Raw genomic sequence first — 24,524 nt, 5'->3', positions numbered from 1 at the left:
ATTCCGTACATCCGAATAATTTATGAGTCTCGAAATATCTGCCAAATCGGTTCAGATTTAGATATAGCTCCCATATATATCTTTCGCCCGATTTAGACTCAGATGACCACAGAGGTCAACGTTTACTACCGATTTACGTGAAATTTTGCACAGAGAGTAGAATTGACATTCTACCAATGCTTGCTAAATTTGGTTGAAATCGGGTCAGATTTAAATATAGCTCCTATATATATCTTTCGCCCGATTTGTACACATACGACCGTAGAGACTAAATTTTAACACCAATTCACGTAAACCAGAGGGTCAAATTGATATTTTACCAATCCCTGCTAAATTGGGTTGAAATCGGTCCAGATTTAGATATAGATCCCATATATATCTAAAACCCGATTTAAACTCATATGACCGTAGAGGCTAAATTTTAATACCAATTCACGTAAAACAGAGCGTCAAATTGATATTTTACCAATCCCTGCTAAATTGGGTTGAAATCGGTTCAGATTTAGATATAGATCCCATATACACAGTCTCACATAAGTTTACATACCTTTGAGGTTTTTACCTTATAACTAAACATGTTTCTTGTTGTTGTTTATAATCCAGACTAAAAACATCTTCTTGAAAATGGACAAATACTTTGTTTTTCAAATTAATTTACAAAATCTAAAGCATATATATACATATTTTATTATATTTTAATAATTAAAGAAAATACAATTTCTTAAACCGTATGTAAACTTGTGTAAGACTGTGTATATCTTTAGCCCGATTTAAACTCATATGACCATAGAGGCCAAAGTTTTACTCTGATTTATGTGAGGCTATGTTCAATTAATATTAAAGCTATCCATGCAAAATTTGGTTAAAATCGGTTCAGATTTAGATATAGCTTCCACATATATCTTTCACCCGATTTAGATTAATTTATTATAATTTTATTTTTACTTAATTGTGTTTCGTTTCAGGGCGTTAGCCGATTTAAATTTAAAGTCAAGAGATTTTGTAGAAATTTAAAAATCTTTCTCCAAATCGGTTCTGATTTAAATATATGTGTGTGGGAATCTAAACCTTTATATAGCTCCCAACAAATTTGAAGGAATTGAGATGGTATCAAAAATTTAGGTCTACATAGTGGTGAAGGATATATTATACACTGAAAAAAATATTGTCGTGAGGTCAAAGATTTCACGACTTTAAAATACGAATACAAATTTTGCTTAGCATAGAAGACGCATTTCTCTAAAATAAAGTTATTTTCCTTGTCCAAAAGTCGATAAACTTTTCAATGAAGTCGTATTGTCCTTATAATTAAGCGATTTGACTTAAAAATGGGTATCTTAACATGAAAGATAAAATTTATAGGCTAAGGTCAACTTGACTTTAATAATTCAGAAAAATTCTTTAAATTTAATGAAATTGTCTTTAAATTTTTTGTCTTTTTGCATCTTGACTACAAAGCAAAAAATTGTTCAAACATGTTTTTCAAAACTTTATTTTAAAGAAGTTTTTTACTTCAAACATAGCATAATTTCTACTGGAAGTCGAGTCTTAATTTGGAAAATAAAGTTGCCGTTAACTCGTTTTTAAAGGACTTTGATAGCATATGAAGAAAAAAAGCTGAGAAAGCGAAAAATTAAAATTTGCTTCCTAGAAGCAAGTACACAAAACCTACATTTAAAAGAGAATTGTGTCTTAAAAGTATCCTTACTTGTATTCTCCGTTTCTTTGGCTCGGAATCAATACCAAATTTTTTAAAGTAAAGACAAAATCTTTGGAACCGAGTATGGTTTTTTTTCAGTGTAGTCGGCCCCGCCCGCCCGACTTTAGACTTTACTAACTTGTTTTTGTTTATTAAACTGCGTATAAATTTGTTAAAAAAAAAAAAAAAAACAATAAATATATAACGTAGCTATTACTTCTAGTTGTACACATATAATTTTATGAACCTGCTAACATATCGTTTCAGTTACCCTGTGTTGTTTTTTTTTGAAAAACACTGATTTGATTTTAGAGCCAAAAATGGTCTGACGACTTATTAATTATTGTTGTTGTGTTACGATCCTATCAAATTTCAATTTTAAATGTATTATCACTCAGTCCATTCTTATCACCAAAACGTCTACAGACTTTCACGTGTTTCTTAATAAAGACACTAATGAAAGTGATGTGTCCATCATTTAATCACTTTTTGCTTATTTTGTATAAAATTTTATAACTTTTGCTTTCAATAAATAATTTCAATTTCTATTTTTTTTCTATTACTGACATAAGGTTAAATTTTCTTTTATTTCATTACATTGCAGTTACTAAGGAAATACTTCATGGTATAAATGGATCATTTCGTTCTGGTGAACTGACAGCCATAATGGGTCCTTCCGGCTCCGGTAAAAGTACTCTGCTAAATGTTATGACTGGTTTCAGGTAAATATTTAAGTATATTGTCAATTTTCCTTAGGCAATCTCTATTTTTAAAAGGGCCCAATAAGGGATTTATTGAAATAGTTAATCGCTTTAGGTATTTCATAATCTTGCTGGTTCTAGATTATTTTGCATAATAGGAAAAATTGTAAAACAATAAGATCGTGGCCAATCTATTCTAATCGTCTAGGGCTAGGTTAACGTCAATGCTCAATATGTTCAATTCAGTATATAGCGACGGTTCAGTGAATTAGAGATTATTTCTTTCAATTGAAATAGGCTTCGTCTCAAGAAATTGATTTCGTGAACTATTGCACATAAAAGTCAGCAAATGATTATCAACGAGAGACTAGCGATGAATATAAGTAACTTAAGTGAACATCTTGTGTATATTTGTGAGTGAGTGAGTTTGTTGTAAACCATAGTATTATAATTATTAAAAAAGACTTTTTCTTTGCTGATTTCTTTGAATACTGTCTTACATTAACATATTCATTTGTGGTTTTTGCTACATCAAATATTTCTTGGAAAATACAAATAAAATATCAAGTCACGCTGTGACTATAATTATAAATAATTACTTGTGGTTGTCCACAACAAACCATCAATATATTCAACAGTTTTTAGTGTCAATATTTACGATTAATTGACCTGATGGTAATTACAAATAATTCTATTTGAAAATGTATTTTTCCACGTGGGTTTCAAACCATGTCCATGTCTGAAGTTGTGAATTTTGCATTTTTTTATTTCAAAAGTTAAATATTATATTTTCACAGCCAATAATATTTTCATCTTCTGAACAAAATGTTCAATAAAAGCAAGTATGTTCGGCTGGTTCGAATCTTATGGCGTTTTCGTTTCGCAAAAAATATGTTGCCTTGCCTACTTTTTCCCTCAATGTATTTTTCCCAAATGTTAGCGTCATTCCAAAGTTATTGTTAATTAGTAATATTGTGAGGAATACAGGACCCAAAAGCTATGAGAGTATCCCTCATATTTTGAAATCAATTTCGAGAATGTTGCACTTTTTTTCCAATCGAAATCGCCATTAAATACGGACTATCGTGGATCAAATTCTCAAAAATAGGAGACTTTTTTCAACTCTTTACTTTAAAGATTTTTTATACCCTTCACCACTACTGTGGTACAGGGTACACGCAGAGAAGGAATATGATCACCTCAAACATGTTTCAAGAGCAAAATGTTATTTTTGTATGGTAACCATGTAACATGTTTGTCACTAAAATGTTATTTTCTCTCAAATTGCCGAAATCAGATACATGCTTTCCGAGAAAATAACATTGTTGCGAAACCCATGTTACATGGTCACCACCCAAAATTAACATTTTGCACTTAAAACATGTTTGAGGTGATCATATTCCTTCTCTGGGTGTATATAAGTTTGTGCATTTGTTTGGTACGGCAAGAAGGAAAAGTGTGAGACCCATCGTTTAGTATACAGATCGTCTTAGAATTAAATTCTGAGTCGATTTAGCGATGTCCGTCTGTCTGTTTGTCTGTCCGTCCGTCTGTCTGTGTATGGAATTTTGTGTGCAAAGTACAGCTCGCAGTTTAAATCTGATCGTCCTCAAATTTGGCACAGAGGTTTACATTGGCTCAAAGACAATCGCTATTGATTTTGAAAAAAATCGGCTCAGATTTAGATATAGCTGCCATATATATTTATCACCGATCTGGTCATAATTGACGTATTTATAAACGCATTTTCTCAAAATTTCGGGCAGCCAAATATTTTGGGGCTTTCGTAAGATATGCCAAATATCAACCAAATCGGTTCAGATTTAGATATAGCTCCCATATATATCTTTTGTTCGATTTGAACTTATATGGCCTCAAAAGCCAGAGTTTTGCCCTGATTTGCTTCAAATTTTGCACAAGGAGTACGATTAATAGTATTGTTAATTGTGCTGAATTTGGTTGAAATCGGTTCAGATTTAGATATAGCTCCTATATATATCTTTTGTCCGATTTGCACTTATATGGCTTCAAAAGCCTGAGTTTTGCCCTGAGTTGCTTCAAATTTTGCATAAGGAGTACGTTTAATAGCATCGTTAAGTGTGCCAAATTTGGTTAAATCGGTTCAGATTTAGATATACCTCCCATATATATCTTTCGCCCGATTTACACCCATATGATCACGGAGGCCAAAATTATTCTCACATTTACGTTTTTTGCTGAGATAGCAGGATTATTATTATAACTATGCATGTCAAATTTGGTCAATATCGGTTCATATTGAGTTGTAGCTCCCATATATATGTACGCCAGAGTAGGGGAAATATGGTAGAATGTTTCATATTTTAGACTCATTTTCAATGGGAGTTTCTTCCAATTGACTCGATAGTTTCCACAGAGAATACATTTAATATGCTATTTAAGTGTGTCATCTTAATCTAATATGGCCAAAATACCCACATTTTACACAAAATTCTGTGATTATTTCCTTATATCGTAGTCATATTCTACACACTGTAATGCCAAACTTTTCACAGAATGGTCGAATTTTCAATAAAGCTCCAGTTTGTGGAAATATCACCCGAATTGGCCAAATAATATATCACAACCTACAATTGACAACATATCTTGGCGAGATTTGACCAATATTCTTGTAAAATCGCCACTGCTGAGTAGCAAAAATTTTAAATATTACTCAAATTGTCCTATATCTCGAATACATATGTTCTGCTTCATCCCAGGGTGTTAGCCGATTTAATTTTTAATTCTAGCGATTTTGTAGAAGTACAAAAAATTGTCTCCAAATCGTTTCAGATATAAATATTTGTATGTGGGAACATAAATTTTGATAATAACTCCCAACAAATTTGAAGGAGTTGATATGGTAACACAAATTTTGGTCTACATAATGGTGAAGGCCCCGCCCGACTTTAGACTTTACTTACTTGTTTTTACTTAAAACAAAGCATAATTTCTACTTGTAGTCGAGCTCGGATTTGAACATTTAAGTTGTCTGTTTCCTAGACGCAAGTACACAAAACTTAAATTTAAAAGATAATTTGATCTTAAATTTGTCTTTACTTTAATTCCCCGGTTCTTTGGCTCGGAATCAATACCAAAATCTTTAGTGTAAAGACAAAATCTTTGGAACCGGGCATGTTTTTTTTTTCAGTGTGAAGATTTTGTCTCACCTTTACAGCCAAATGTCTGATTTCAACGGATTGAAAGTTCATCGCTCCTTTTATGAACACGAAGAATGTGGAGAAAGGTACCATACTCGTATATAACGGAGGGGTAGTAATGTACTTTGTTTACTCAAAAAGTATTAAAAAAGGACGAAAGTTTTAACTTTCTCAACCCTGATATCATATCTTCTGCACCAATTTAATATTTTGGGTGCAATGAATTCAATGCATGTGGGAGTGGTTTGGTTCATGTCGCAATCTTCCCATACTTAGTGCCTTGCTCACTTGTTCTTAAACACCTGTGGATATTAATGAGGATAATTCATATTGTCATGTAAAGACAAGTCGGAGGGGATTTCAATTGAAAGTAACAACAACAGAAAATACTTTGGCGCGTGTATGACTTGTTTACGTTTCTAAGAATACATTTTGTGTACATACAGTGAGAGTGATAATAAAGAGTACGCATTTTTTTATTACCAAAAATACCTTTATATCTACGATTTTACTGTTATTTAGTTTACCTAAAGAGTACGTTTTTACTTAAGCCTAAAATTAAAAAAATTGAAAACTTAACACTACAAACCTCTTTATTGAAACAAAGTCTTTGTACACTTAATTTTGATGCTTACTGTATATTATTAAAAAAAACACACAATTGTAATTAAACCCGTTCGACAGAAATATCAAAGAGTGAAAATCCACTGGTATCTGTGTTTCAAATAAAACTGGAATTATTGTTCAGATTTGGGTAAACGATGGGAGTTCGAATTTGTAAAAATATCTTTAACGCCATGCGAATTTCAAGATGGGTGCATTTATCTTATGGACAGACTCCACATTGGGCTATCACGAATATAATGTGACATATGTGCTTCCTTTTTAATAAGACAAATTACTCAGTAAGTAACCACCGTGGTGCAATGGTTAGCATGACCGCCTTGCATACACAGGGTCGTGGGTTCGAATCCAATTTCGACCAAACACCAAAACTTTTTGCAGCTGTTGATTATCCCACCTCAGTAATGGTGGTGACATTTCTGAGTGTTTCAAAGCTTCTCTAAGTGGTTTCACTGCAATGTGGAACGCCGTTCGGACTCGGCTATAAAAAGGAGGTCCCTTGTCATTGACCTTAACATAATATAGAATCGGGCAGCACTAAGTGATAAGAGAGAAGTTCACCAATGTGTTATGACAATGGACTGAATAGTCTAAGTGAGCCCCAAATATCGGACTACCACTATACCTAACCTAACACACATTTTTGGCTTTAAAATATCATATATTTTTAAAACGGGGTTAACTTTCGCCCAGTCAATTATATCGAAAGTGAAATTAAGCTCTAATGATATACTTCGGTGTCGATTCCCTTCCCTTACATTTTGTTGGGGATCATTTTCATCAATCTCATAGTTAATATGAAGCGTTCCCTTCTCCGGCGCTATGAATATGGGCCTCATGAAATTAGCTCCAAAACCTAAATGAAGTAGGAACTCAATTTTATAAAAATGTTATTTCTATAGAAAATTGTGTCAAAATTTTATTTCTATAGAAAATTTTGTCAAAATTTTATTTCTATAGAAAATTTTGTCAAAATTTTATTTCTATAGAAAATTTTATCAAAATTTTATTTCTATAGAAAATTTTGTCAAAATTTTTATTTCTATAGAAAATTTTGTCAAAATTTTATTTCTATAGAAAATTTTGTCAAAATTTTATTTCTATAGAAAATTTTGTAGAAATTTTATTTCTATAGAAAACTTTGTCAAATTTTATTTCTATAGAAAATTTTGTCAAAATTTTATTTCTATAGAAAATTTTGTCAAAATTTTATTTCTATAGAAAATATTTATCAAAATTTTATTTCTATAGAAAATTTTGTCAAAATTTTATTTCTATAGAAAATTTTGTCAAAATTTTATTTCTATAGAAAATGTTGTAGAAATTTTATTTCTATAGAAAATTTTGCCAAAATTTTATGTCTATAGAAAATTTTGTCAAAATTTTATTTCTATAGAAAATTTTGTCAAAATTTTAGTTCTATAGAAAATTTTGTCAAAATTTTATTTCTATAGAAAATTTTGTCAAAATTTTATTTCTATAGAAAAATTTGTCGAAATTTTATTTCTATAGAAAAATTTGTCGAAATTTTATTTCTATAGAAAAATTTGTCGAAATTTTATTTCTATAGAAAATTTTTTCAAAATTTTATTTCTATAGAAAATTTTGTCAAAATTTTATTTCTATAGAAATTTTATTTCTATAGAAAAATTTGTCGAAATTTTATTTCTATAGAAAAATTTGTCGAAATTTTATTTCTATAGAAAATTTTTTCAAAATTTTATTTCTATAGAAAATTTTGTCAAAATTTTATTTCTATAGAAATTTTTGTCAAAATTTTATTTCTATAGAAAATTTTGTCAAAATTTTATTTCTATAAAAATTTTGTCAAAATTTTATGTCTATACAAAATTTTGACAAAATTTAATTTCTATAGAAAATACTGTCAAAATTTTATTTCTATAGAAAATTTTGACAAAATTTTATTTCTATAGAAAATTTTGACAAAATGTTATTCCATAGAACATTTTGTCAATATTTTATCTATAGAAAATTTTCGAATATTCCTTTCCAACTAAGGGGTAATTCACATATTTTCTATAGAAAAAAATTTTGACAACATTTTATTTCTATAGAAAATTTGTGAATTCCTCCTTAGTTGGAAAGGAATATTCGACAAAATCTACCAGTTTTGGTAGAATTCTACCAACTGTGGCAGTCGTGCTTCGTTGCCTTTTTTATTGGAAAAACATTGTCATCGATATTCGACAATTCTAAGTAAATTTTTGAACAATCGAAAAAGAATCAAAATATCCTCCAGAGACATCATAAAAAGTCAAATAGTCCATTCAATTTCAAATAAATCGCAAAACTATTTTAATGCACATAAATATTCTCGCCCAAATACCAAAATATCAGTTAGTTTATTTCAATTCCGGCAAATGTAAAATTATTTCGAAAATTTGATAATCTACTATCAAAAGCCTATATCAGAGCAATTTGTACCAGTTTGTACCTCAACATCATAAATATGAAATAGGCCCTGGCCAAATTGGGGCCGATAACCTCTGATATTGTATTGTGGTAGGTTCTAGACTTCCTCGTTTCTCCGCCATGTGTTACAATGCCTGGATTGACAGTTTATTGAGTACAATTAAAGCTGAGATTTTTATTATCAGCAACTAAATGTTTGTTTATTCATTACAATCTTTCAGATGTTTTGGCTGAACAGGAGCTAATAAATATTCCACAAGACTTACTGGCATCGATTGCAAAAGAATGGTGGGTTTAAATGTATGCATGGTCTTTTGATCGGTCGGTCAGTGGCATTTAAACTTGAACTTATTTTGTATGAAATATTTTATTATCAATTTAATGTTCCATATTAAATATGACGTAGAGCTCTCCTTTATGTACATTAGTACACAATAATAACAATAAGAAATATAAACAAATATATGTATATTAAGTATGAACATATTTTTCTCCTTACAGATGTTCTGGTGTAACCGGTAGTATTCGTGTCAATGGCACTACCATATCGAATTCATCACAAAAATTTCGCCAATTATCCTGTTATATACATCAGGATGATATGCTACGTCCCCAATTGACTGTGGGTGAAACAATGATGCTTGCCGCTCATTTAAAATTAGGTTTTAAAATTTCAAAAAAAGAGAAAATTAGATTGGTAAAACATATCTTATCGCTGCTGGGCTTGGAGCATCGTTATAATGTGAAGGCGGGAAAACTTTCGGGTGGTCAAAAGAAACGTTTGGCCATAGCTTTGGAGTTGATAAGTAATCCATCGGTATTATATTTGGATGAGCCCACAACGTAAGTAGAAATATTATTTTGTAATATATTTTATCGTAGGAAATATTTTCATAGATTATGTACAAGTGTTGCCTTTTATATTTGGGGATTGGGCAACCGTAGTGTTGCAATCTCCCAACTGACAGCTCTATCGTAAAGCTTGACATTTTTGAGGTTATACGTACTCAGAACGGTTTTGACATACGATGGCAATTTGTGTTGTTTACACCAACTTGAAATATTCATCTTGCACAAAAAACGGAATTAAATCATGAACATTTTCGTGCGGGTTTTTTACAACTTTCGACGTGGATTAACTCTACAGCAATGCATCGATGAACTTAATTTAATTTTTGGCGATGACCCGTTTTTATTTCACCGAGGTCGCAGTTCATTCCAAGACGAATTTCGTGAAAGTCATACAAAATCAATTGTTGTTTCGTAAACCATTGATGCTGTGCGCCAACTGATATTTGCAAGATCGCCATGTGACCTATCGTGAGATAGAAATTAGTTGGTCAATATTGCATGAAAAATTTGTTCGCTTTGGATCCCACACAATTAAAAAAAAGCCTCGAATCGATTGGTTGAAAGAAATGATCCAAAATTCCAATCGCGGTGCTTCGAAACACAACTATGAAATCGTGACAGGCGATGAATCGCATATGAGCCCGAAAATAAACAGCAGTCGCTTGTATGGATGTTTCGAGATGAGCCAAATCCTACAAAAGTTGCTCACTCACGAAGCACTTCTAAGCAAATGATAGCATGTATTTTCGGAGAAACTGGAAATGTCGTAATCATACCACTAAAACAGTCAATTCTGAGTGATACACAACTATTTGTTTGCCAGTTGTCTTCCAAAAAATGCGGAAAACCGAATACGATGCACTCTTCACCACGGCAATGCTCTCACACATCGGCTCAAACAACAGCATTTTTGGGCAGTGAAAACATCGATTTGATGCGTCATTCGCCGTGTAGACCTCACTTCTCGTACGTGAAAAAATCAAAAGAGAGGTCAACGTGAAGCCCGTGATGCGTTTTTAAAAACAAAAAAAAAAAGATTTTCGATGAGTAATATTTGTTTTTCTCTAATCCCAAAATATAAAAGACAAACCTCGTACAGAAAAAATATAAAACATTTTATGGGAAAAATTGACTACCGCGTGCGACAGTTTAACTAAGTTGTACTCCACTTTTTGATGTTTCCACAATGCCGTAGTCCATAAATTTTACACAAACCTAAGTCCTATGTGGCTACACCCTCAAAAAAATATCGCCTCTGTAACATACACTCCTAAACATATTCTGCTTCAATCATATATATTTTCAGAATTTGTTCAAACAAAAAATTGTCTATACTGTACAAACATATGCATGGTGCACCCAAAGCATATCTTTGTTTTAGGCCTCAAAAGGGTTAATTACTGTTTTGGAAAATTTATTTGCTTGCAGCAAAATATCATAGATATAATTGTGTTGGTATACAAGTAAAAGCAAATGTTTGTAATTTAGTTGAAATTTCACCCTAAATATTTATTTATATTCAAAAATTTCAAAGCTTAGAATAGATCAAGGTACCGAGTATTTGTCAAAAGCTCAGAAGGATTGGTATAAATCGAAAGGAGAACAATACAAAAAGAATACACAATTGCATATACATCCCAACAGAATGGAATGCCCGAGAGGTTTAACAGAAACGTAACGGATAAGTTAAGAGCCATGCTTCTCGAAAGCGGTGTTCCGAAATTTCTTTGGAACGAAGCGGCAATTGCTGCAGTTTACATAATAAACAGGATACCAACTTCGGCTTTAACTGAAATGGTTACACCAGCAGAAAAATGATATGGAACAAAGCCTGATTATGAAAATTTAAAGGTATTTGGTTCAAAAGCATTCGCTTGGATGTCGGATAAATGGCGAAAGAAACTAGATCCTAAAAGCAAGAAAACTGTATTTATTGGCTATGCACCGAATGGATACCGGTTGTGGGACATGGGAAGTAGAAAGGTAATTTTAGCTAGAGATGTTAAATTCGACGAGGGTAGCTTCCCATACCAAAATCTTTCCGATATATCAAATGACATAAAAGTAATTTCGTGCATCCACGAGCAAGAGGGGGAAGAAAGTAGTGATGCTCTGGATGCCGAAGAAGAAGAATCTGAAAACAAAACCCTTCAAGTTGAACCCAGCTCAAATAGTCCAATATCTGATGAAGAAGACAGTCAACACTTATCAGAAGATGAAGACGACCCAAATATACAAAGGACTAATAGCGGAAGAGTCCGTAGACTGCCAACAAGATTCTTAGATTTTATTACTGGACATGAGACAAGTGTCATACAAAACAGTGTTCCAGAAAATTTTCAAGAAATCTTCAATAGAGACGACACTGGAAATTGGTTGCGAGCTATTGATGATGAACTCAATTCTTTGAAAAAGAACCATGTTTGGGAATTCGTTAAAAAACCTGATGGGTCAAAGCTTTTAAAAACATGATGGGTGTTCAAGATCAAAGAAGACAGAAACGGCGATCCTACAAAATACAAAGCAAGGTTAGTAGCGAAGGGAAAGTTGTTAGTTTCGCAATTGGGGCAAAAGTTTCCAAATAGTCAATGCCATGTTTCTGCAGGCATTAATTATTTGGAAACTTTTGCTCCAGTTGCGAAACTAACAACAGTCAGAATTGCTTTAGCTATTGGGAATCATCATTGTTATTACTTTCACCAACTTGATGTTAAAACCGCCTCTTTGTATGGAGATTTGAAGGAAGACATTTACATAGAAATTCCAGAGGGTGTCAAAAGTGATCCGGGACTTGCATGCTAACTAGTAAAATCATTGTATGGGCTAAAGCAAGCTCCCAAATGCTGGAATGAAAAGTTCAACCTATTTCTGCTATCTTTGGGGTTTCAAAGAAATAAGAACGATTATTGCCAATACTTTAAGATTGATAACAAGAAAACGAACGTTATTATTCTTATACTATACGTTGACGATGTATTAGTAGTTGGCAATGATCAAAATGTAATAATGGACTTGAAGAAGCGACTTTCCAAAAATTTCGAAATGTCAGACTAAGGTCCATTGAAACATTTTCTTGGTATGGGATTGGTCTTAGGTGATGGAAACCTAAGTATATCACAAGACACAAGTATTTCCAAAATTTTGAATGGTTGAATGCAACCCAGGGAGCCACCGTGGTGCAATGGTTAGCATGCCCGCCTTGCATACACAAGGTCGTGGGTTCGATTCCTGCTACGACCGAACACCAAAAAGTTTTTCAGCGGTGGATTATCCCACCTCAGTAATGCTGGTGACATTTCTGAGGGTTTCAAAGCTTCTCTAAGTGATTTCACTGGAATGTGGAACGCCGTTCGGACTCGGCTATGAGAAGGAGGTCCCTTGTCATTGAGCTTAACATGGAATCGGGCAGCACTCAGTGATAAGAGAGAAGTTCACCACTGTGGTATCACAATGGACTGAATAGTCTAAGTGAGCCTGATACATTGGGCTGCCACATAACCTAACCTAACCTAACCCAGTAAAATGCCCAACGGAGAAAGGCTTACAGTTTGAAAGAAATGTTTCTAAAAATAACGCAAATGTACCTTATCTTCAATTATTGGAGAGTTTACCTGACAAGCCGTTTTCAAGATAATCCTGAGATCCACTAGCAACACCTTAAACGTGCTCTACGTTATTTGAAAGGAACAATGGGCATGAAACTGAATTTTAATAAAACGTCGGAAGAACCAATAATTGGATATGCAGATGTTGACTGGGCAACAGATTTGTCAGACAGAAAATCTGTAAGCGGTTTTATATTTAAAGTGTATGGCTGCACGGTATCATGGTACAGTAACAAACAGTGGCGACTTCGTTCTCGGAAGCAGAATATATAGCATTAAGCTTAGCTACCACTGAAGCACTATGGATACAAGGCATAATGGAAGATTTGAAGGAACTTTGTGATTATCCTGTAAAGATTTTTGAAGACAATAAACGATGAATTTGGATGGTCAATAATCGTGAAAGCAAAAGAGAAAGACATATTGACATCAATCATCACTTCGTTAGAGACAACATTGCCGAAGGAAAAATAGCTGTAGAGCATATACGATCAGAAGATCAAATTGCTGACTTGTTCACCAAACCATTTGGATACCAACAAATTTGTGAAGTTGAGTCATGCCACCGGAATAATCGACATTCTTGTTTTTGTTTGAAGTTAACTTGTGTAAAAAAAAAAAACAATCGAAACAGGCGTAGAATTGTTTGCTTGAGAAAATATATAAATTTACTTTTCGAGACTGTGAAAAACTTTATCCAAATAAACCCAGCAAAAAAAATTGGAACTTGTTCCACAAACATTTCTTTTAAAGCCCATCCCAGGATCCCCCATCGAGTTTCTTCAACTTCCGATGCAATCCTTTTGGACAAGTCCACAAACATTTCTTCTAAAGCGCATCGTGGGATCCCCCAATGATTTTTTTCCACTTCCGATGCAGTCCTTTTGGACAAGTCCACAAACATTTCTTCTAAAGCGCATCGTGGGATCCCCCAATGATTTTTTTCCACTTCCGATGCAGTCCTTTTGGACAAGTGCACAAACATTTCTTCTAAAGCGCATCTTGGGATCCCCCAATGATTTGTTTCTACTTCTGATGCACTTCTTTTGGAGCAGTATTGGAAAGAACGCAATCAGGGTATTTTAAGTGAAATTTTGGACAATTAAATTAAAAAAAAAAAAATGGAAAACTAATAAAAAAATAGAAAATTAATAAAAAAATAAAAAAATAATAATAATACAAAATAAATTTCATCCCTGCCGGGATTTGATCCTGTGCCGTTTGACTTTTTCGCTTCCATGGAAGTTCTTTTGAGAAGATTTTGCAAATTACGAGAATTTTTATTTTTTTTGTTGAATGGAAAAAATATATTTATACGAAAATATATGCCGAAAATAAAAACGATGCATAACATAAAAAAAATAATTTTTTAGAAAAATATTTGATAAATAATTGCCGATGGTGAGATTCGAACCTGCGTTTCTTATTTTTTCGTTCATACTAATAAAGAACTTCTCGAGAAGCAATTATAATGTTATTCCTTGGTGTCGTAGTACGATCATATCACACACATTTGAATTGACCTTTCGACGCTTTATATTCAATGGCGTTTGTGGCTGAGTGTGCTAAGGTGTTCTGTTATGGTGCCAGCAAACCCAGGTTCAATCCCTGGTCGGAGCGAAAAAGTTTTTCAAATTGCAAAAATTAGATAATAGGAAAATAATAGTGTAATAAAAAATATGGTTGAAAAAAAACGTGAAATTGGTTGAAAAAAATTTCTTTTTTTCGCTTTTTAAATTTCTTCATTCAAATTAACTTCCAGGGCACAACTTCTAAAGTAATGCAAATGATCCAAAAAGGGAGTATTTCCGTCCTATGACAAGCCCGTGTAAAATTCATTGGAGATGATCCTAGTTTGCACTACTTCCGGATCACAGATTGGGGATCCAAACTACTTTTTTGGAAGCTCTTTTTTTGCTGGGAAGTTATAATTTTATTCACTAAAAAAATTGCCTATCCCGTGTCCTTCTATAAGAATTTCGTTATCTTTCTCCGTCGCCGTCTTTATCTTTTTCCTCTATATGTTTGCATCGAGACATATTAACATATATGTATATCCCAAACATGTTATACTCGTTTATGAATTTTATATGCTTGCTCTTAAAAATAATGTGCTAAAAAATTTAAGTTCCAAACATATAATTATTACACCGAAACATATTAAAAACAGTCTTTTTCGTCGGTGTATAGCTTCCATTAATTAACTAAAAATTTTATATTATTCGTTAATAAAAATTAAGTAAAAAAGTAAATAAATAAATTCGTTTAACATTTCTAATTGAAATCTATAGACCTATTTAAAATCTTGAATAATAATATGTTTATATTAATTTTAATTGCATACAAATCCAATAAACTCAGTATATTTTTCTAATGACCATTCTCATGTAGCTCCGTTAGGCTTTAACTGTCAGTTAAAAAAAAAAAAATCAGTTAAGTTCCTGGCATATGAGTATACGTATTAGCAGGATGACAGAATTATCTTTGCTACGGTTGCTAAACTAGAAGCGTTTTCATAAAACTGGAAGTAAATTTACTTTCCAATTACTATACTATCTGAGTGCTATTTTTTGAATATCTCTACCATAATTTTATGTTTATAAAAATGTCATTAAGTATAAAATTATTATTTTGGTTTTGTTATAATGTTTGTGATTCCAATTTGAAATTTGTGATACAAATTAATGCAATGCATAACCAGTTCCACTGTCCCATATTTTAGTATTCTTAATTGTATCATCCTATTTATATATCAAACAATTTTTGCATATACTATTTCCTATTCGCTTCTATTGTCTAAATGTCTATTTACCTAAAACGGTATAAAAATGCGATCTATTTGTCCGATAGCCCATCAAAAGTCGGAATCATATTTGGAATTAACATACCTTAGTTAACACTTTATCAATGGAGTTAAGAATTTGAAAAATATGAATAAATTCATTCGATTTTTAGTCTATTGTGGTTTAATTCTAAAATCATCGGATAAACATTGACTGTAAATCGACATTTCATCCCCAACAAATGTAGACTTATGAATGCAAAGATTCTAACTTCCCTTAGGAATTTTAGTATTGATTCTGAGCCAAAAGTGCGTATTTTTTAAAATAAAGACCTATTCCAGGCTCTAGGCTCTATACATTTAAAATTAGAATACAGATTTCATTCATTGCATTTTTATTCGGTCTTTGTGGTATACTAAAGAAGTGTGCAATTTAAAACACGTATATAAGGCCGTAAGTTCGACCAGGCCGAATCTTATGCACCCTCCACCATGGATTACGTAGAAACTTCTAATAAAGACGGTCATCCACAATTAAATTACTTGGGTTGCGACCGATGGCAAGACATCTTAAAACTTCTTAACAACATCTTCTAAATTGTAAGTTAGTCCATGCCGGATATATAGTAGACAAAAGAAAGGTCGATTAAATATGTATATACTCAGTTCATGACCGGTATATATAGAGAAGAAATAATAGCCGATATGAGCTTTCGTGCGGTAATTAGATTGATTGGTAGATTGGTAGATGGGTAGAATTCTTGATATTTTGGAAGATACTAATAATCTCCAACTATAAAATGCTTCATAAATTTTCTATAGCAATAACATTTTCACAAGATTTTCTACACAATTCAAAATTCTATAGAAATAAAATTTTGACAAAATTTTCTATAGAAATATAAAATTTGACAACATTTTCTATGCAATAAAATTTTGGTAGATTATTTTTGGCTCAAGTGGGAATCGTGATTCTTCTATGATTGGGGATCGGTTTATTAGGGGGCTATATACATAAGCGTAGTAAGGCCTCTGGGGGGAGGGGGGAGGACTTAGCCCTCTCCAGAAAAAAATTAGCCCCTCTAGAATGTGAAAACCTATATATGATTTTCCATTATATATTTCCAGCAAAAAAAATTGGAAGTTTTTCCACAGGCATTTCTTTTAAAGCCCATCCCAGAATCCCCATAGAGTTTTTTCAACAAGTCCACAAACATTTCTTTTAAAGCGCATCGTGGGATCCCCCAATGATTTTTTCCACTTTCGATGCAGTCCTTTTGCACAAGTGCACAAAAATTTCTTCTAAAGCTCATCTTGGGATCCCCCAATGATTTTTTTCTACTTCCGATGCAGTCTCTTGTGGACAAGTATTAGAAAGAACGCAATCACGCTATTTTAAGTGCAAATTTTGGACAATTAAATTTTACAAAAAATAGAAAACTAATAAAAAATAGAAAATTATAAAAAAGAAAAAAAAAAACATAATAATAAAAAAAAAATATTTCATCCCCGCTGGGATTTGAACCTGTGCCGTTTGACTTTTTCGCTTCCATGGAAGTTCTTTTGAGAATTTTTAATATTTTTTGTTGTTTTTTTTTTTTTTTTATTTTTAATGGAAAAAATATATTTATAAGAAAATATATGCCGAAAATAAAAAATAAAAACGATGCATAACATAAAAAAAATATTTTTTTAGAAAAATATTTGGTAAAAAAATTGCCGCTGGTGAGATTTGAACCTGCGTTTCTCATTTTTTCGTTCATACAAATAAAGAACTTCTCGAGAAGCAATTATAATGTTATTCCTTGGTGTCGTATTACTATCATATCACACACATTTGAATTGTCCTTTCGACGCTTTATATTCAATGGCGTTTGTGGCTGAGTGTGCTAAGGTGTTCTGTTATGGTGCCAGCAAACCCAGGTTCAACCCCTGGCCGGAGCGAAAAAGTTTTTTCAAATTGTAAAAAATTAGATAATAGGAAAATAATAGTATAATAAAAAATATGGTTGAAAAAAAAAAGTGAAATTGGTTGAAAATTTTTTTTCTCTTTTTAAATTTCTTCATTCAAATTAACTTCCAGGGCACAACTTCTAATGCAATGCAAAGGACTCAAAAAGGGAGTACTTTCGTCCTATGACAAGCCCATGCAAAATTCATTGGAGATGATCCAAGTTCGCACTACTTCCGGATCACAGATTAGGGATCCAAACTACTTTTTTGGAAGCTCTTTTTTTTGCTGGGATGTTACTGTAGTATAGATAGGGGGCTATAGCCCCCCTGGTTAACAATGTCTAGATACGGCAATGGCTATATATAATATAGATTGATACGGACCAATTTTGGCATGGCCATACACTAGCGAAATGTACCAAATTTCAACAGGATGGGATGAATTTTGCTCCTTCAAGAGGCTCCGGAGGTCAAATATGGGGATCGGTTTATATGGGGGCTATATAATTATATAATTATGAACCGATATGGACCAATTTTTGCGTGGTTGTTAGAGACCATATACCAACATCATGTACCAAATTTCAGCCGGATCGGATGAAATTTGCTTTTCTTTGAGGCTCCACAAGCCAAATCTAGGGATCGGTTTATATGGGGGCTATATATAATTATGGACCGATGTGGACCAATTTTTGCCTGGTTGGTAGACACCACATACCAAGATCATATACCAAATTTCAGCCGGATCGGATGAAATTTGCTTCCCTTTGAGGTTCCGCAAGCCAAATATGGGGATCGGTTTTTATGGGGGCTATATATAATTATGGACCGATGTGGACCAATTTTTGCATGGTTGTTAGAGACCATATACCAACACAATGTGCCAAATTTCAGCCAGATCGGATGAAATATGCTTCTCTTATAGGCTCGTCAAGCCAAATCTGGGGGCCCGTTTATATGGGGGCTATATATAATTATATATAATTATAGACTGATGTGGACCATTTTTTGCATGATTGTTAGAGACCGTATACTAACATCATGTACCAAATTTCAGTCGGATCGGATGAAATATGCTTCTCTTAGAGGCTCCGAAAGACAAATCTGGGGGCCCGTTTATATGGAGGCTATACGTAAAATTGGACCGATATGGCCCATTTGCAATACCATCCGACCTACATCAATAACAACTACTTGTGCCAAGTTTCGAGTCGATAGCTTGTTTTGTTCGGAAGTTAGCGTGATTTCAACAGACGGACAGACGAACATGCTCATATCGACTCAGATTTTCACCACGACCCAGAATATATATAGAGCAATATTTCGCAATATTTCTTAGAGCAATACTTCGATGTTTTACAAACGGAATGAAAAAGTTAATATACCTCCCATCCTATGGTGGAGGGTATAATTAAACCAAAAATTCAAAATAAGTCTTAGCCTATATGTGAAGCTTGTAATTACAAAGAATCAATATTTTAGTTAATTAAAATTATTTCTATAAATTAAATAGGGTTATTTTTGCGTTAAAGAAAATTTGCCTTACTTCTATGCCAAACGGCTTTAACAAAGGGAATTTTAAAGTTCTATGTCCTAAATTTTATGAAAACATGTTAAAGCCAAAATTACGAATTTTCTTTTCATTAAAATTTCTTTTTTCTAAAAAATTTTTTTCTTTTTGCTATACGCTGAGAATATCAAATAAATTTGAATGGATGATTTCAATTAACATATTTCCTTATTTTCAATTAAGCCCATATCTCAATTAAAGTTGAAAAACATCGTGTTATTTTCTAAAAAAAATCAAAACAAAGCAATTTTTGTACACTTAAAAATCCATTATTATTCACCGCTATTTTTGGCTCTTGGTACTATTTTTGGAGAAATAAAATCTGACAAAAGTTATTGAACTTTTCAAGTTATAATGTCAACAAAATTTAATAGAATAGAAGATTTGAAATAAAATTCAAGCCTATCTGGTTGGGTCTGGTTTACCACTGGGTAAAGATCAAACTAAGACTAATCCGGTCATTTGCAATTGAATTAAGATTCTTACACGTGTCCAATAAAAAGCAAATGACGTAGATAAAAATAATTCATATTTCGTTTTTTAACAATTAGATTGTAATTAAAGTGGCATTAAATGTCAGTTTATAGACTCTGTGGTCATAGAGGGCTATTAAAACTTTATTTTTTGGCACGTGTCAGTAGTGCACTGAAATATTGATATTAGACCCTAACCCAAGAATTTGCAAATCAAATGTCTGAAATTCACTTCTTACTGATAATGTAGACATGATATGAAATTTTCATTCCTCGTATTTTGCCGGATTTCTAGAAAAATTCTCAACTCAAACACTTCAAAGTGAAATTAATTCTATTCTCTGATAGACAAAAATTCAACGTAAACAATGTTTTCTTAGTTTCAACATTTTAAAAAATCGTTTTTGTTTTTTATTGTTGGTTTGTACTTCAATCATATTTGTTGGTTTGATCTCAGCTTTAAAACCATTGCGTTGACTGAACTACAAGAGTAAGAGGAAGCACGCTCAAAATAAACCCAGCCAACTGCACTCACATTGATGATGTGACGAGGGCAAAGGAAAAGAGAAATGTTTGTACAAAGATTTATTTAGGCAAATGCCAACTATCATAAACCTTTTTTCGGAGGGTTCGAGTGTAGTTCACTTTGGGTTTAGTGAACTACCCGAATTTATTCTGATAATTGGTTAATAGTTTTGCTGCAAGTAGAGAGTGCTGATGAGGAATGTGGTAATTCCGAAACGTGCGTCCATCCAACCATCTTGCAGTCTATAGGGCTTTGCCCAAATAAACTACTACTCTTGTAGTTTAGTCAACGCAATGGTTTTAAAGCTGAGATCAAAACATTTTAAAAATAAATAAAAAAAATTCTTTGCACTAATGAAATTTGAAAAAAATAAAGTTTATAAACTTAGCTTCAAAATGTTTTTCATTAAAGTAAAGAAAAACATTTTTGATTTAAAGAATTCGACTTTAAAGTAACGGATATGTTTAATCTTTACTCTTAACATAAAAACGCTTCAATTAGAGGCTAAGCCTTATTTTGAGGATTTTGCATCTTTGGCTTAAAGTTCTTTTGAAATTAATGAATTTTTTTTTTCATTTTTTAATAATTTGAATTTCTAAACTGATATTTGTTTGTAAGTGAACAAAATGGAAATTCGATAAATGATTTTTAATTTTATTTATCCTTGATTTAAAGCTAAAATGTCTGTATTTTAAAGAAGCCGCATCTTCGGCCCAGAATCAATACCAAAATCCTTAAGGGAATCTTAAAATCTTTGTCTTAAAATCATAATCTTTCATATCAATAGTTTTCCGTGTAACATAAGTTCATAATTCATTGAGAAACGTGTCGAGAAAATCCCTAATACGAAAATTCTTATCATTCTTAATCATTTAGATGCTGATCACCAACGATCATTAATAAAGACCTTAGGACAATTGTGGTACTTTGAATAATTAAAGAAATTATTTAAAAAAAAAAACTACATTCCTAAGCATTTGAACTTGAACGAATTCCTCTCAAGGGTGGCTAAAGTAATCTGATCCATTGATCTTACTCACGTGCAACAGTTACTAGACTAAGGTTTAAACGTAGAAATTATCCACAATTATCGGTTAATAACTACTTTGTTAAAAAGCAATTAATTTATATAAATATACGCAGGTTGTAGAATTGATTTAATTAAAAGCCGCTACTATAGTAATGAAATTCAAATGAGTGCAATATTCACCCAGAGAAGGGATATAATCAACTCAACCATGTTTCAAGAGCAAAATGTTACTTTTGGACGGGCAACATGTAACTCGTTTGCGGCAACTATGTTATTAAAAAAAAAAAATATATATATATATATATATATATATATATATATATTAGAGGTCTGCATCGAATAACTTTTCACTACATGTATGCAATTCGCTGTCGAATATAGTACATACACTGTCTTTCTCTCAGAGAGCAAGTAGTGAAGTGAAGAGAACGCTTGCTTGTCAAATACCACCAAGTACTTATCCGAAACAATATGTGTTCCGAAAAAAAGGAACAATAAAAATGTAAGTACTTGAGAAAAAGTACAACATGGATTCTCTTCACTTCACGTGGTACCACAAGTATTGCTTAGCTATGTGCGAAGCAAAACTTTCCATTATTATTAATCACAGATATGTATGTATGTCACATATTTCATATATTTATGTATGTCACACACTTACCTTAACGTTTTCCGTTCTTTATATCAATCCGAAAACATATATTATGGAGAGTAACTGTTTTCTTGTATTTCTGAAACTTCACGTGGTACATGGAGTACTCTATGAAGTTTTGTTCTCGCAACATACTCGACGTGATCAATCTGAGTACACTTCAATAAGAGAGAAAGAGGAATATGTGTTTGTTGGTAGTGAAGACATCAGAGAAGCAACAAGAAGTTACTCGTGGCTTTTGATGTTCATTAAAATATGTACCAATTGTTTTGCGACTCTCTCAAATAGATGTAGTCATGTAGCAAATACACGTGTATTCTGCATTATATATATATATATATATATATATATATATATATATATATATATATATATATATATATATATATATATATATATATATATATATATATATATATATATATATATATATATATATATATATATATATATTAGAGGTCTGCACAATTGCATTTGTAAATGCAGAATACACGTATATATATATATATATATATATATATATATATATATATATATATATATATATATATATATATATATATATATATATATATATATATATATATATATATGATTTCGGAAACCATGTATATGTTTTCCGACAAAACAAAAACGTTCCATGCTCACCATTCAAAAATAAAATTTTGCTCTTGAAACATGTTTGAGGTGATCATGCCAAAATTGAACTAAGCGGATGAACCATTTGAGGCGCAATCGCGGTCAACATTTCTTTTTTGCGGGTGAGGATAGGAAATTGCTTCATGCACCTGATACTGCGTCCACATGTGGTGTCTCCGGACTCCGTTCCAGTTAACGATACCTGCTAAAACTTCATTCTACATCACCCCGGGGTATACTTTCCCCGAGGTGGAAACCGCTTTCCCATTACTTCGAGGTGTAGCATGTGGTGCATCATGTCCATCTCTACATAGTCTGCGTCCAGACTCCCGCATTCGTTCATCGCATCGCTACATCCATGTCGGGCTTCTTCTAGGGAAGAACGTATTCTGCATATCTTCACGCAAAGAAAAAAAAAACGTTTGGAAAACGTGTACCGAAAACGTTTTTCGTTTGTTAGAGTTTTTTGAATTCCTTCGAAAATTTTAAACTTTTATCACCAAAAAAATTCGTTTGCTACAAAATTTTTATTTCTTCAAAATAAAAAAAAAATATTTTTGAACCAACTACACACTCCATTTCGTTTAAATCAAGCACTGCTCTTCTCTGACTTTGTGTTAAGTCTTTAATAAGACACGTTTTACAGTTCTTAGTAACAATTTTAATATAGCAGTATGTACACAGAAAAAAATTTCACGAAAATTTTTCCAATTAAAATTTTAATTCAGTTTTAAAAAATATTCAATTAAAAATTTAATTGAATCAACACATTTTTTAATTGAAACAAAAATCAATCACAAAAATTAATAGTATCAATTAATTTTTTAATTGACCTTCAATTAATTTTTTAAATTAATTGAATTCTGTGATTGAAGACATTTCAATTAAAAAATTAATTGGATCAATTAATTTCGTGATTGAATCAGAAAAAAAAAATTTTGTGTGTAATGTTGAACTTGTTTTTGGGAATCTTCCGAAAATATCTGGAATATATGTAAAAAAACTTTTTGGTGTTCGGTCGAAGCAGGGATCGAACCCACGGCCCTTGGCATGCAAGACGGACGTAGCAACTAGAGGTCTGCATCGAATAACTTTTCACTACATGTATGCAATTCGCTGTCGAATATAGTACATACACTGTCTTTCTCTCAGAGCGCAAGTAGTGAAGTGAAGAGAACACTTGCTTGTCAAATACCACCAAGTACTTATCCGAAACAATATGTGTTCCGAAAAAAAGGAACAATAAAAATGTAAGTACTTGAGAAAAAGTACAACATGAATTCTCTTCACTTCACGTGGTACCACAAGTATTGCTCAGTTATGTGCGAAGCAAAACTTTCCATTATTATTAATCATAGATATGTATGTATGTCACATATTTCATATATGTATGTATGTCACACACTTACCTTAACGTTTGCCGTTCTTTATATCAATCCGAAAACATATATTATGGAGAGTAACTGTTTTCTTGTATTTTTGAAACTGCACGTGGTACATGGAGTACTCTATGAAGTTTTGTTCTCGCAACATACTCGACGTAATCACTCTGAGTACACTTCAATAAGAGAGAAAGAGGAATATGTGTTTGTTGGTAGTAAAGACATCAGAGTAGCAACAAGAAGTTACTCGTGGCTTTTGGTGTTCATTAAAATGTGTACCAATTGTTTTGCGACTCTCTCAAATATATGTACTCATTTAGCAAGTACACGTGTACTCTGCATTTACAAATGGAATTGTGCAGACCTCTAGTAGCAACCACTGCTCCACGCTGCCCAACTAAATGTATGTTTCTGTTAAATAATG

The 24,524-nt window shown here is 32.3% G+C and overlaps 1 protein-coding gene across 3 annotated transcripts in view; it reads left to right on the top strand.

Annotated features, from left to right (window-relative positions):
- The window catches only part of LOC142227185 (ATP-binding cassette sub-family G member 1-like), a 126,676-nt gene that overhangs the window by 45,158 nt on the left and 56,994 nt on the right, over positions 1–24,524 (top strand). For all 3 annotated transcript variants that reach the window (XM_075297589.1, XM_075297590.1, XM_075297588.1), the window contains exons 3-4: positions 2,304–2,421; positions 9,138–9,479. In XM_075297589.1, coding sequence (XP_075153704.1) covers positions 2,304–2,421; positions 9,138–9,479 — 460 coding nt within the window. The remainder of the gene's footprint in view (positions 1–2,303; positions 2,422–9,137; positions 9,480–24,524) is intronic.

This window comes from Haematobia irritans, chromosome 2 (genome assembly GCF_050003625.1).
Source record: "Haematobia irritans isolate KBUSLIRL chromosome 2, ASM5000362v1, whole genome shotgun sequence".
NCBI classification, from domain to species: Eukaryota; Metazoa; Arthropoda; class Insecta; order Diptera; family Muscidae; genus Haematobia; species Haematobia irritans.
Note: the sequence above shows the minus strand (reverse complement) of the source record. Positions and strands in the feature narration are given on the sequence as shown.